We start from the raw sequence: 14,773 nt of genomic DNA, 5'->3' as shown, positions 1-14,773 counted from the left end.
TAGTTGTCTATAAAACTTCCCATTAAATAGAAAGAAATTATGCGTCAATGTGAAAGTGAGCAGTTCAATAAACAAATCAATATCAGGACCCACATAAAGGCCATTGCCCGTGATCAGCCGTCTAACCGCCTCCAACCCAGCCTCATGGGGGATACATGTATAGAGGCTGGTCACGTCCAATGTTACCATGGTGGTTTCACTGGGAACCAGTCCTAACTCGGCTAATCTCTCTAACAACATATTCGTATCCTTTAAATAGGAAAAAGTGGCCTGAATACATGGCTGCAAAAATGTGTCAAGAAACACAGCCACTGGCTCGCACAGTAGTGATAGAGGCGCTAAAAAAGTGTATCATTCAGAATAAAATATAACTACGTCCTTTTTTCAGGAGGTGCACTTCCCGTAATGAACAGTGGCAAGCTTTATCATTCAATCCGATGGTTCACATTAGAATAAAATATTAAAAATAAAAAGAAGAAAAGCGCCTCCTGGTACAATATGCAATTTCTTAAAGTGACTTGTTCTCTGCATTCAGGTGTATAGTGACGTACCACAATGAAGGGGCAAAAAAATAAATTTTTTGCATAAAATCGCTTAGGTGAAGTTTCTTAGTCCTGTGCACTTCAATAGTGTCCTCAGTGTATCATAAAATAGTAACAAAATTTTATGATTAAAAAATATAGCAGTTATTTATTAATACAAAGACATAGCCATACATACATGTAAAGTTCTAAAAGGTTATAAAAGTTATAAAGTCCAAAACCAGCAGGGATTCCAGAATCAGCCCAGCAGGAGATACAGCTTGGAGGGACCCCTCAACGCGTTTTGTCCATTAAATATGACAAAATATTATTAGGACTTCATCAGGAGGATCATTTATATATCAGGATCATATATATATATATATATATATATATATATATAAAGAGGAACAGGTAAGGCACTCCATGTAACCAAGTACACCGCCGGTGCCTACGTAAATTCAGGTAGATATATCCAAGCAAGGACGTGGCACTCGTGCATAACAGAATCACATACTCATATGTAATTTGTAACGTTTCAGTGGACTCACCACTGTCGTCAGACTTTATTGAAAAAGACAGATAAAACATACCTATTTAAACCACCCGCGTGAACTCCTTCAGCTGTTCCACGCCCGAACATCCGGGCGGGGGCTGCGGAAATGATGTCATAATACTAATTAGCATATTAAGTGCATGAAACCATCACCATGGAAACCAGAAAAGGTAAATATATATATACACACACACACACACACACACACACACACACACACACACACAACTGACTCATCACAAAATCTCCTGAACCATAAAGACTGGGAACTTTACATTTGGACAGTAGCTTGCTATTGTGACGTAGTTATCCACTAAGAAGAGATTTTTAAAAATTCCACCCACAAAGGATTTAAAAGGGGCGAGATAATTCACTCACAGAGGCGATTTAAGACAGCCCACCCAGCCTGGGCTATAAAGAGCGGGATTCAAATCTTCTGTCCATCCCCCTCCCACCCCCATCGCGCCCGCCGGCAGTATTGAAATGTTACTGCCAATGGGTGCGATTTCAGCATGGGGTGGTTAGCTGAAATGCACGAAAAGTGATCCGTTTGGATGCCCAAACTGGACTTTTCATGATCGCGCCCGTGTCTTTAGTCGGGTTTAGCTGCCTTGTGCGGCTAAACCCGTCTCTTAAGGGCGCGATCAGCGTGAAAACAGGAGTCATTAGAATATCGCCCCGCGATCTCCCGTGACTTTAGACGGGAGATCGGGGGCAATAAAACATTTGAATCCCGCCCACAGAATGCATGGTATCGACAATACCATGTTGCGGGGGTCGGTGGGCACAATGCTCTGTTGCTGAACTTCCAGTTGCAGAGCAGTCCATTATTCAAATAGGGGTGCCGCATCAACTGCCACCCCTAAACACTGTCAAACATCGCTGAGTGTGGCTCCCCTATTTGAATAATGGACTGCTCTGCAACTGCCACTGCCTCAGCACCAGCCTTCTGATAGCCTCAATCCAGGGAAGGCCCGCCTGGAGTGCGGCCTGACAAAGATTGGCAGCGGCAGGCGGAGCATGTCCTGTTGTAAGTCTAATTAGTTTACGAGGAAGTCCTTCAAAATTAAAGTTATATGCATTGGAATTCTTTAAGTTCCATATTTGTATATATACTGTGTATATATATACAGATATATATACATATATATATATATCAGCAAATGAATCGGCACTCACTTGAACCAGAAGAGATACCTGCGTGCCCTTGTATAAATGAGAGACACAAGGCACTGCAGGTTTTTAAATGATCAAGCTGATGAAATTAAACGGTATCCGGACTCCAGATCGACAACAAAAAGGTCGACACACCTTAGGTTGACGCCAATTGGTCGACACACCTTAGGTCGACATGGAAAAAGGTCGACATGAGTTTTTTACAATTTTTTTCTTTTTTGGAACCTTTTCATACTTAACAATCCACGTGGACTACGATTGGAACGGTAATCTGTGCCGAGCGAAGCGGAGCGGAGCGAAGCGGAGCGAAGGCACCATGCCCGAAGCATGGCGAGCGAAGCGAGCCATGCGAGGGGACGTGGTGCACTGATTGGGGTTCCCGGTCACTCTACGAAGAAAGCGACACCAAAAAAACATCAAAAACTCATGTCGACCTTTTCCCATGTCGACCTTGTTCCTGTCGACCTTTTGTCCATGTCGTCATTTTGTCCATGTCGACCTAAGGTGTGTCGACCAATTGGTGTCGACCTAAGGTGTGTCGACCTTTTTGTTGTCGACCTGGAGTCCCAGACCCAATTAAACATTTCGGGACCCATAGTCCCGTCGTCAGGAAGCACATACATAAAATAAAACAAGGTGCTGGGCTTACCTTATATCCCTAAGTGTTCACATTCTCTCTCCACTCCGACAGGCAGCACCGGGACCGGGAGCGTGAACAGACGGATCACATGGGCGTCGCTGCCAGATGATGTCACCACAGGAAGTCATGCGTTGCCTAGCAACCGCATACGCTGCTCACCACTGCCATCGCCGCCTGCAAAACGGGAGGGAGAGAGAATGTATGCAATGATGACATTGTACAGAGATAGATGCATCAAAGTGAAATATTAAAAGCAGACATAGGAGCGACAGTACTCGAAAATACAAATATAACGCTAAAGCACCATAGGTACTATATATATATATATATATATATATATATATATATATCAGAACTAACCCCACAGATAGAAAATATATACAGTATATATATTAAGATAAACGAGTTCCATACTGTCCGGTCATTAAGACCGTGGGGAGTAACTGTATCGAGCCTGAAAATCCAGGATGCTTCCAGCCGTAATAAGACTTTGGTGCGGTCACCTCCTCTAATTGAAGCAGGGATGTGGTCGATGGTCATATAAGTCAGTGAAGAAAGTAGGTGCTACTGATCTCTAAAATGCACCTCAACCGGCTGGTCCATAGGTTTTCCACATAATGCTGCCTTAATGGCTGAGCGATGGTGTGCCATGCACTCTTTAAATTTACGTGTGGTCATTCCTACATAATATAACTTGCACGGGCATATAATAATATATATTACAAACCGGGAGTCACATGAAAGACCATGTGAAATCTTAAAAGAATGATCATTATGAGGATGATGGAAGACAGAACCAGTTAGTAGAAATTTGCAGGTCTCGCACTTGGGACATTTATAACAGCCGACTCTTTTGTTGGTCAATTTTTTATCAGATATGTCCATATGGACCAGATGGTCACGCAAGTTACGGCCTCTTCTGTAACAGACCATAGGACGTACATCCCTGAAACATGGTAATGTTGTGTCAGAAGACACAATAGGCCAGAGAGCTTTGCTTTCCTTTGGAATAAGCGCACTGGCCACATCGAATGTGGCAGTCCATGGAAGGACATCGGTTTTAATTTTCTTGGTTGATGAATGAAGGAGCCCATTTCTATCGAGTGCCATTACTCATGATTTAGTGTGGAAAAGTCTCTTCAGGTCATAGCCCCTGTCTCGAAACTTGTTAACTACTTTATCCAATTGCCACGACAATTCACTCCTATTGCTGCAGATGCGAACGACACGCAGCATTTGTGATTAGGCAAGGCCCGGTTTTAAGGGGTGGAGGATGGTGACTGCTTGCCAAAAGTAAAGTGTTTCAGTCCGTTTCTTTATTAGAAATTGATGTGGAAATATTTCCATTGATCACTTGTATTTCAACATCCAATATCCAGGAGATAAAATCACGACTCCACTTATAAGTGAATTTAATGGGATTATTGAGTGAGTTAATCCCTTGCATCAATGTTTCAACATAAAAACATTTGCATAAGAAGGTGCCACAGCCAATCCCATGGCACACCCAGACTGTGTAAATAAATACTGCCATCAAAACAAAAATGGTATTAGATTCAACAACTGTAAAAACAGTCCGACATCTAAGCTCAAATTCTCTGTATGATCTCTAATAAACTCCTCCATGGCAATTAGCCCACCAGAATCCGGAATAGATGTATATAAGCTTTCGACATCCATACTGGCACAATTGTTATGCTCTACTCCCACCAACAGTTCTTCTCTGTGTTAGGCGCGGCGGTGTTTGGCCGTGCCCTGACAGAGCAGCGGTCACGGCCGCCACGCCTCTCTCTCTCCCTGCTTCCGCACGGCGCCTAGCAACGCCGGGACGCCGTGCGCACGATAGCCGCCGGGTCCCTGGCAACGCTAGGACGCCGTGCGTGCAGGGCCGCCGGGTCCATGGCAACGGGGACGCCACAGGTGGACCGCGTTCCCCGTTGTCATAAGATTACTCACCTGTTCTCCCCTGGTCGTGCAGCAGGGCAGCTGCACGACATTTATCAATTTATCAATTAGGCTCTGTACTGCCATTGGTGGGTTCCCTGTTATATGCCTCCTCAGTGTCTCACACAAACGCCGGTGATAGCTTCCTGTATGCTGTTCCTGCCTTGTAGAAGTTTGTTCCTGGTCAGCTGCATCTGGTCGATCCTGCTCCCTGCCCACTTGTATTCTGAAGTTCTGAAGCCGGTCCAGGGAATCCATCTGGTCCTTGTGAACCTGTTACTGTCATCTGGGGTTCTCGCCCGGTTTCGTGAGTAGCGGCTTCTGCCGCGTGTTGCGGCCTAGGCTGCTTAGTATTTGTGTTTCTTTGAGTTGGTGCTTTTGCGGAGGTTTCCGCTTTCACTGTCCTCCCCCCGGAACTCGGCGGTGCCATGTGGGGGAGTGGACAGTGGTATCCTTTGTAGTTCTTTTCCTTTGGCGGCGTGCCGCACATACGTTTAGTTTTCAGGTAGTTAGTAGCCCCTAGCTTGGTTGTTTCAGTTAGAGGTCCCCTTGTTATTACCCTGTCTCAGATCACGCCTTGTCTCTCTTTAAGACCTGGGGGCATCGGATTTGGGCAGACCTAATCCGCCCTTCAAACGCGGCTGCCGTGGGCCCAAGAAACCAATGTCGTTCAGGCGTGAATTAACAACACGGGTAAGACAACGGAGGTAGGGTGCTAGGGGCTATTTCCATTCCATTTCCCTATCCCAGCATCACGTCCTGGTGCTCTGGACTCACTGCATAAGATCTCCCCTGTCCTGAGCATCAGGATCGTAACACTCTGGTGAATACTGATGAAAATAAATTGTTCAGTATTTCCGCTTTTATTTCGTCATCATTTATCAATTCTCCAATTTCATATTTTAATGGACCTATATTCTAATTTTTTAGCCTTTTACCATTTATGTATTTAAAAAAAAAATTAGGATTGGTTTTACTCACTGTAGCAATTTGCTTTTCATTTTCTATTTTAGCTGCTCTTATTGCTTTGTTGCATTTCTTATTAAATTCCTTGTGATACTTGAATGACTCTTCCGTTCCATTAGATTTAAATGCTTTGAAAGCCCGCTTTTTTTATCCATTTCTGCCTTAACCTTCTTGTTAAGCCACATCGGCTTGAGTTTAATACTCCTGCGTTTACTGACCATGGGAATACATTTATGAATATTGCTATCCAGCAACCCCTTTAAAACATCCCACATTTCCGAAGTATTCTTGTTATTAAACAGAACCTCCCCCTCTATGTCATTAAGTGCACATCTCAGCATACTGAAATTAGCCTTCCTAAAATTAAAAGTTTTGGTGGAACCCCTGTATACACTGGTGGCGGTGCTGTATACACTGGTGGCTGTACTGTATATACCGGTGGCGGTACTGTATACACTGGTGGCAGTACTGTATATACTGGTGGCGGTACTGTATATACTGGTGGGGGTGCTGTATACACTGGTGGCGGTACTGTATACACTGGTGGCGGTGCTGTATACAGTACCCCCGCCAGTGTATACAGTACCGCCACCAGTGTATACAGCCAGGGCCGGCACCACCATTAGGCAGCTTTAGGCAGCTGCCTATGGGCGTCGGCACTTGGAGGGCGGCGCTGTGTTAAGCAAAAAAAATTATTTGACAGGATGTGCGGCGCCTGTTCACTCGGTGTAGTTGGGTTTTTTTGTGTGTGAACTTTGGAGTCTCTCAGGCTGCAGTGCTGTGTAACATGGCAGCTGCAGCCTGCAGGCATGGAGGATGTAGCTGTACAGATGTAACGGGGGAGGGTGGGGAGGACCAAGCCTGGCCCGGCCTGCTCTGCCCAGCTCCCGCCCGGAGGACAGTGCAGTGCCGTAATTCGCGTTGATTTAGGGGGCGGAGCCTAATGCCGTGAAGTGCCCGCCCCCATCAGATGATCGGAGACCTGTGCTGCTGTGCTACTGTAGTAATCAGGTAGTGTAACTCAGTCTCTCTCTGACACTCTATCTCTCTCTCCCTGACTCTCTCTCTCTTCCGGACTCTCTCTCCCTCACTCTCTCTTCCTGGCACTTTCTCCCTCACTCTCTCTTCCTGGCACTCTCTCTCCCTGACACTCTCTCTCCCTCACTCTTTTCCTGGCACTCTCTCTCCCTCACCCTTTTCCTGGCACTCTCTCTCCCTCACTCTTTTCCTGGCACTGTCTCTCCCTCACTCTCTTCCTGGCAAACTCCCTCACTTTCTTCCATGCACACTCTCTCCCTCAGTCTCTTCCTGGCACTGTCTCTCCCTCAGTCTCTTCCTGGCACACTCTCTCCCTCACTCTTTTCCTGGCGCTGTCTCTCCCTCTCTTTCTGGCACTGTCTCTCCCTCACTCTCTTCCTGGCACGGTCTCTCCCTCACTCTCTTCTGGGCACTCTCCCTCACTCTCTTCCGGGCACTCTCCCTCACTCTCTTCTGGGCACTCTCCCTCACTCTCTTCCAGGCACTCTCTCTCCCTCACTCTCTTCCTGGCACTCTCTCTCTCCCTCTCTCTTCCTGGCACTCTCTCTCCCTCACTCTCTTCCTGGCACGGTCTCTCCCTCACTCTCTTCTGGGCACTCTCCCTCACTCTCTTCCGGGCACTCTCCCTCACTCTCTTCTGGGCACTCTCCCTCACTCTCTTCCAGGCACTCTCTCTCCCTCACTCTCTTCCTGGCACTCTCTCTCTCCCTCTCTCTTCCTGGCACTCTCTCTCCCTCACTCTCTTCCTGGCACTCTCCCTCACTCTCTTCCAGGCACTCTCTCTCCCTCACTCTCTTCCTGGCACTCTCTCTCTCCCTCTCTCTTCCTGGCACTCTCTCTCCCTCACTCTCTTCCTGGCACGGTCTCTCCCTCACTCTCTTCTGGGCACTCTCCCTCACTCTCTTCCGGGCACTCTCCCTCACTCTCTTCTGGGCACTCTCCCTCACTCTCTTCCAGGCACTCTCTCTCCCTCACTCTCTTCCTGGCACTCTCTCTCTCCCTCTCTCTTCCTGGCACTCTCTCTCCCTCACTCTCTTCCTGGCACGGTCTCTCCCTCACTCTCTTCTGGGCACTCTCCCTCACTCTCTTCCGGGCACTCTCCCTCACTCTCTTCTGGGCACTCTCCCTCACTCTCTTCCAGGCACTCTCTCTCCCTCACTCTCTTCCTGGCACTCTCTCTCTCCCTCTCTCTTCCTGGCACTCTCTCTCCCTCACTCTCTTCCTGGCACTCTCCCTCACTCTCTTCCAGGCACTCTCTCTCCCTCACTCTCTTCCTGGCACTCTCTCTCTCTCCCTCTCTCTTCCTGGCACTCTCTCTCCCTCACTCTCTTCCTGGCACGGTCTCTCCCTCACTCTCTTCTGGGCACTCTCCCTCACTCTCTTCTGGGCACTCTCCCTCACTCTCTTCCAGGCACTCTCTCTCCCTCACTCTCTTCCTGGCACTCTCTCTCTCCCTCTCTCTTCCAGGCACTCTCTCTCCCTCACTCTCTTCCTGGCACTCTCTCTCTCCCTCTCTCTTCCTGGCACTCTCTCTCCCTCACTCTCTTCCTGGCACTCTCTCTCTCCCTCTCTCTTCCAGGCACTCTCTCTCCCTCACTCTCTTCCTGGCACTCTCTCTCTCCCTCTCTCTTCCTGGCACTCTCTCTCCTTCACTCTCTTCCTGGCACTCTCCCTCACTCTCTTCCAGGCACTCTCTCTCCCTCACTCTCTTCCTGGCACTCTCTCTCTCTCCCTCTCTCTTCCTGGCACTCTCTCTCCCTCACTCTCTTCCTGGCACGGTCTCTCCCTCACTCTCTTCTGGGCACTCTCCCTCACTCTCTTCCGGGCACTCTCCCTCACTCTCTTCTGGGCACTCTCCCTCACTCTCTTCCAGGCACTCTCTCTCCCTCACTCTCTTCCTGGCACTCTCTCTCTCCCTCTCTCTTCCAGGCACTCTCTCTCCCTCACTCTCTTCCTGGCACTGTCTCTCTCCCTCTCTCTTCCTGGCACTCTCTCTCTCCCTCTCTCTTCCTGGCACTCTCTCTCCCTCACTCTCTTCCTGGCACTCTCCCTCACTCTCTTCCAGGCACTCTCTCTCCCTCACTCTCTTCCTTGCACTCTCTCTCTCTCCCTCTCTCTTCCTGGCACTCTCTCTCCCTCACTCTCTTCCTGGCACGGTCTCTCCCTCACTCTCTTCTGGGCACTCTCCCTCACTCTCTTCCGGGCACTCTCCCTCACTCTCTTCTGGGCACTCTCCCTCACTCTCTTCCAGGCACTCTCTCTCCCTCACTCTCTTCCTGGCACTCTCTCTCTCCCTCTCTCTTCCAGGCACTCTCTCTCCCTCACTCTCTTCCTGGCACTGTCTCTCTCCCTCTCTCTTCCTGGCACTCTCTCTCTCCCTCTCTCTTCCTGGCACTCTCTCTCTCCCTCTCTCTTCCTGGCACTCTCTCTCCCTCACTCTCTTCCTGGCACTGTCTCTCTCTCTCTCTCCCTCTCTCTCTCTGACTCACTATGTCTGGGGCCTTCCCCTGCCTCCTCCTCATGCATCGTTCGCTTCCCTGCCCTGACGACCAAGATTCGCTCCCTCTGTCTATTCTTGTGCATAGCTGCATGCCCTAATTTACCCAGTGCTGCAAGTATGGAGGTACGGCGTACCTGTAAGAAAATCCCAGCAGGTACGCCGTACCGCCGGGCCGCCACCTTGCAGACACACTGGGCCTTGGAGAGAGGAGAGCGCAGCATGCGCCTCTCCTCTCCTGCCTGCAAGTCCCGAGTCCGGCAGCGGCGGCGTGCACTGAGCCGGTTCGTGAGCCAATCCGAGCTCGCTGAACGGCAGCCAATCAGGAGCCACTGCTGCCGGACCGCAAGCCCTGATTGGCTCGCGGACCGGCGCTAGTTCAGCAGACCGGACTGAGGGCAGGAGAGGGACAGGAGGAGCGCGTGCTGCACTCTCCTCTCCCCTGCAGAAGTGCCAGCCCCAGGCAGCAGCAACAACGGTAAGTTGCACTGCTGGGGCATATCTGGCACTCTGGGGGTATGTGTATCTGGCACTGTGGGGGCATATCTGGCACTGTGGGGGCATATCTGGCTCTCTGGAGGCATGTATATCTTGCACTGTGGGGGCATGTATATCTGGCACTGTGGGGACATATCTAGCTCTCTGGAGGCGTGTATATCTTGCACTGTGGGGGCATGTGTATCTGGCACTGTGGGTGCATATCTGGCACTGTGGGGACATATCTGGCTCTCTGGAGGCATGTATATCTGGCACTGTGGGGGCATGTATATCTGGCACTGTGGGGGCATATCTGGCACTGTTGGGGCATGTATATCTGGCACTGTGGGGGCATATATGTATCTGGCACTGTGGGGGCATATATGTATCTGGCAATGTGGGGGCGTATCTGGCACTGTGGGTGCATATGTGTATCTGGCGCAGTGGGGGCATGTATATCTGGCACTGTGGGGGCATATCTGGCACTGTGGGGGCATATATGTATCTGGCACTGTGGGGGCATATATGTATCTGGCACTGTGGGGGCATGTGTATCTGGCACTGTGGGTGCATACTGTATGTGTATCTGGCGCAGTGGGGGCATATCTGGCACTGTGGGGGCATTTGTGTATCTAGCACCATGGGGCATTTGTGCATCTGGCACTGTAGGAGCATATCTGGCACGGTGGGGGCGTATCTGGCACTGTGTGGGCATATGTGTATCTGGCACTATTGGTGTCATAAGTGTATCTGGCCCCCCCATATGTGTATCAAGCCCCCATTTTCATTGGCCATGCCCCATGTGGCATTTGACCACACCCATTTTTCCAGCGCGCGCACACAGTACCTCTAAGACATTTTTCCTACGTACACCACTGAATTTACCACAGTATTACTTATTACGTAAAATCAAGACGCTGTTGTAAAAATCAGTGGTTGAGTGGTGGTTGATATCGGTTACATGTTCTGTTGCCCTAAATCCCTTCCCTGGAGGTTGCCTATTGTCATCTCCTCCTGTGCACAGTCTATGGTGGCGCACGGCCTCACACACAGACAGCAGAGCGATTGTAAAACCGACGTATGTGTTACGTGTTCCAGGCTATGAGTCCTGGCATAGTGTACTGTAGCGGGCACACACCTGCTTCACTAATTTTATGGAGGCGCACACCAGCCGCGGATACCGGGGAGCGATGCTCCCGCCACCCGTACACAGAAGGGGAAGCCTGCAGGAGCATAATCATGTGGGTAGCAGGAGGGTATGCGCCCACTACCAGTAGATATAAATGCCGGATCCGTCGGAGTCAGCGGGCTATAGTAATGTGGGTGCTACGCTGTGGCGCGATGCATATTTATCATGGCAGCGCCAAGACAAGATTTAAAGTGACACATCTGTAGCAGGTGGCTATAGTCCTCCATACCTTCCACTGTATATTACACAGCAGTATACACCCCTCTCTCCTGGGTCACTAGCGGCTGGGCTGGCACACAGTCTATAAACAGTATATATATATATATATATATATATATAAATGTATGTATATCGTTCACACCTTCACAACATTGGCCAGATGTGACCATCTTTTGCACTAATACAGAAGTTGTTGTTTTATCAATATCCAGAGTGCCGCTGCCTTCTTGTCTCTTTGTACTATCATCTGCTGCGGTGGGCAATACACACAAGCTGGCATGCCCTATATACTGTATGCGTAGGGACGTTCTTATCTGGTTGCCTTCACAGTAGAACTATATATATAAGTCGCAGGGTGCGGCACTCCAAGCATATAAGAAGAACACATCAGTGCTGCCATTGAGGTGTTATTATACGCTTGGAGTGGCGCATTCTGGGACTTATATATATATATATATATATACACATCTAAACCTCTCCCTAATCATAACCCCAATACAGTACCTTAACCCAAACTGATAAGCCAACCCTAATATCCTTCCTATCCCTAATACCCTAACCCAAGTCGCTAAAACAACCCTAATACCCTATCCCTAATATCCTAACCCAGACTGGATGGCCCTATTTGGTTCTTATCTGCCGTCAGATTCTATGTGTAGAAAATATATTTGGTGTAGCACACACATTTATCAAGTGGGTTGGGTATGGGGGGAGGGGAGGCGCTGAAGATTTGCCTAGGGTGCTGAGAAACCATGCACCGGCCCTGTATATACTGGTGGCGGTGTTGTATACCCTGGTGGCAGTGCTGTATACACTGGTGGCGGTGCTGTATACACTCTCCCTGCCATCCAGCCCCGTGCTGTGATCTCTGCATAGTGTCAGACTAGGAGCTTCCTCTCTGTGACCATCTACACTGTGTATTCATACAGAAACTGGTGACTATCACAGCACAGGAGTTCTGGATTGGATTAACTCCTAAAGGAACCCATTACCAGGGGAGCGTGTGGTCAGGAGTATGGGCGGACGGGAGCACAGAGTAAGTCCCTCTGGTTATAGAGGTGGGTATATCTGATGTAATAATGCAGCATGTCCGGGGTGTGATGTGTGTACTGTGAGTGTGTGAGTGTGGGTTGGGTACGTGACATTGGCAGTCATGAAATCCCCACTGGGGCGCTGGATCAAAATAACCCTAATCCTAACCCTACGCCTAACCCCAACCCTCCCCACAGCCTAATCCTAACCCTGCCTCCCCACGCAGCCTAATCCTAATCCTCCCCCACAGCATAACCCTAACCCCCAGCAGCCTAATCCTAACCTCCCCCTCACAGCATAACCCTAACCCTCCCCCCACAGCCTAACCCTAACCCTCCCCCCCACAGCATAACCCTAACCCTCCCCCCACAGCATAACCCTAACCCTCCCCCCACAGCCTAACCCTAACCCTCCCCCCACAGCCTAACCCCAACCCTCCCCACAGCCTAATCCTAACCCTCCCTCCCCACAGCCTAACCCCAACCCTCCCCACAGCCTAATCCTAACCCTGCCTCCCTACAGCCTAACCCTAACCCTCCCCACAGCCTAATCCTAACCCTGCCTCCCCACACAGCCTAATCCTAATCCTCCCCCACAGCATAACCCTAACCCCCAGCAGCCTAATCCTAACCTCCCCACAGCCTAACCCTAACCCTCCCCCCACAGCCTAACCCTAACCCTCCCCCCACAGCATAACCCTAACCCTCCCCCCACAGCCTAACCCTAACCCTACCCCCACAGCCTAACCCTCCCTCCCCACAGCCTAACCCTCCCTCCCCACAGCATAACCCTAACCCTCCCCCCCACAGCATAACCCTAACCCTCCCCCCACAGCATAACCCTAACCCTCCTTCCCCACAGCATAGCCCTAACCCCCCCGCAGCCTAATCCTAACCCTCCCCCCCCCCACAGTCTAATCCTAACCCTCCCCCCACAGCCTAAACCTAACCCTCCCCTGCAGCCTAATCCTAACCCTCCTTCCCCACAGCATAACCCTAACCCTCCCCTCCCCACAGCATAACCCTAACCGTCCCTCCCCACAGCCTAACCCTAACCCTCCCCTTACAGCATAACCCTAAACCTCCCCCGCAGGCTAATCCTAACCCTCCCCCCGCAGCCTAACCCTAACCATTTCTATCCCACAGTATAACCCTAACCCTCTCTATCCCACAGTATAACCCTAACCCTCTCTATCCCACAGTATAACCCTAACCCTCTCTATCCCACAGTATAACCCTAACCCTCTCTATCCCACAGTATAACTCTAACCCTCTCTATCCCACAGTATAACCCTAACCATCTCTATCCCACAGTATAACCCTAACCCTCTCTATCCCACAGTATAACCCTAACCCTCTCTATCCCACAGTATAACCCTAACCCTCTCTATCCCACAGTATAACCCTAACCCTCTCTATCCCACAGTATAACCCTAACCCTCTCTATCCCACAGTATAACCCTAACCCTCTCTATCCCACAGTATAACCCTAACCCTCTCTATCCCACAGCAAAACCCTAACCCTCTCTATCCCACAGTATAACCCTAACCCTCTCTATCCCACAGCATAACCCTAACCCTCTCTATCCCACAGTATAACCCTAACCCTCTCTATCCCACAGTATAACCCTAACCCTCTCTATCCCACAGTATAACCCTAACCCTCTCTATCCCACAGCATAACCCTAACCCTCTCTATCCCACAGCATAACCCTAACCCTCTCTATCCCACAGCATAACCCTAACCATCTCTATCCCACAGCATAACCCTAACCCTCTCTATCCCACAGCATAACCCTAACCCTCTCTATCCCACAGCATAACCCTAACCCTCTCTATCCCACAGTATAACCCTAACCCTCTCTATCCCACAGTATAACCCTAACCCTCTCTATCCCACAGTATAACCCTAACCCTCTCTATCCCACAGTATAACCCAAACCCTCTCTATCCCTCAGTATAACTCTAACCCTCTCTATCCCACAGTATAACCCTAACCCTCTCTATCCCACAGTATAACCCTAACCATCTCTATCCCACAGTATAACCCTAACCCTCTCTATCCCACAGTATAACCCTAACCCTCTCTATCCCACAGTATAACCCTAACCCTCTCTATCCCACAGTATAACCCTAACCCTCTCTATCCCACAGTATAACCCTAACCCTCTCTATCCCACAGTATAACCCTAACCCTCTCTATCCCACAGTATAACCCTAACCCTCTCTATCCCACAGTATAACCCTAACCCTCTCTATCCCACAGTATAACCCTAACCCTCTCTATCCCACAGTATAACCCTAACCCTCTCTATCCCACAGTATAACCCTAACCCTCGCTATCCCACAGTATAACCCTAACCCTCTCTATCCCACAGTATAACCCTAACCCTCTCTATCCCATAGTATAACCCTAACCCTCTCTATCCCACAGTATAACCCTAACCCTCTCTATCCCACAGTATAACCCTAACCCTCTCTATCCCACAGTATAACCCTAACCCTCTCTATCCCACAGT

At 49.6% G+C, this 14,773-nt stretch overlaps 1 protein-coding gene across 1 annotated transcript in view; it reads left to right on the top strand.

The window, feature by feature from the left end:
* Window positions 1-14,773, top strand: part of LOC134916650 (killer cell lectin-like receptor subfamily F member 2) — a 265,368-nt gene that overhangs the window by 238,789 nt on the left and 11,806 nt on the right. Inside the window, exon 8 of the mRNA XM_063920621.1 lies at window positions 12,153-12,259. Coding sequence (XP_063776691.1) covers window positions 12,153-12,259 — 107 coding nt within the window. The remainder of the gene's footprint in view (window positions 1-12,152; window positions 12,260-14,773) is intronic.

The sequence above is a fragment of the Pseudophryne corroboree genome, chromosome 1 (assembly GCF_028390025.1).
Source record: "Pseudophryne corroboree isolate aPseCor3 chromosome 1, aPseCor3.hap2, whole genome shotgun sequence".
Lineage (NCBI taxonomy): Eukaryota > Metazoa > Chordata > Amphibia > Anura > Myobatrachidae > Pseudophryne > Pseudophryne corroboree.
This window is presented reverse-complemented; position numbering and strand designations above follow the sequence as displayed.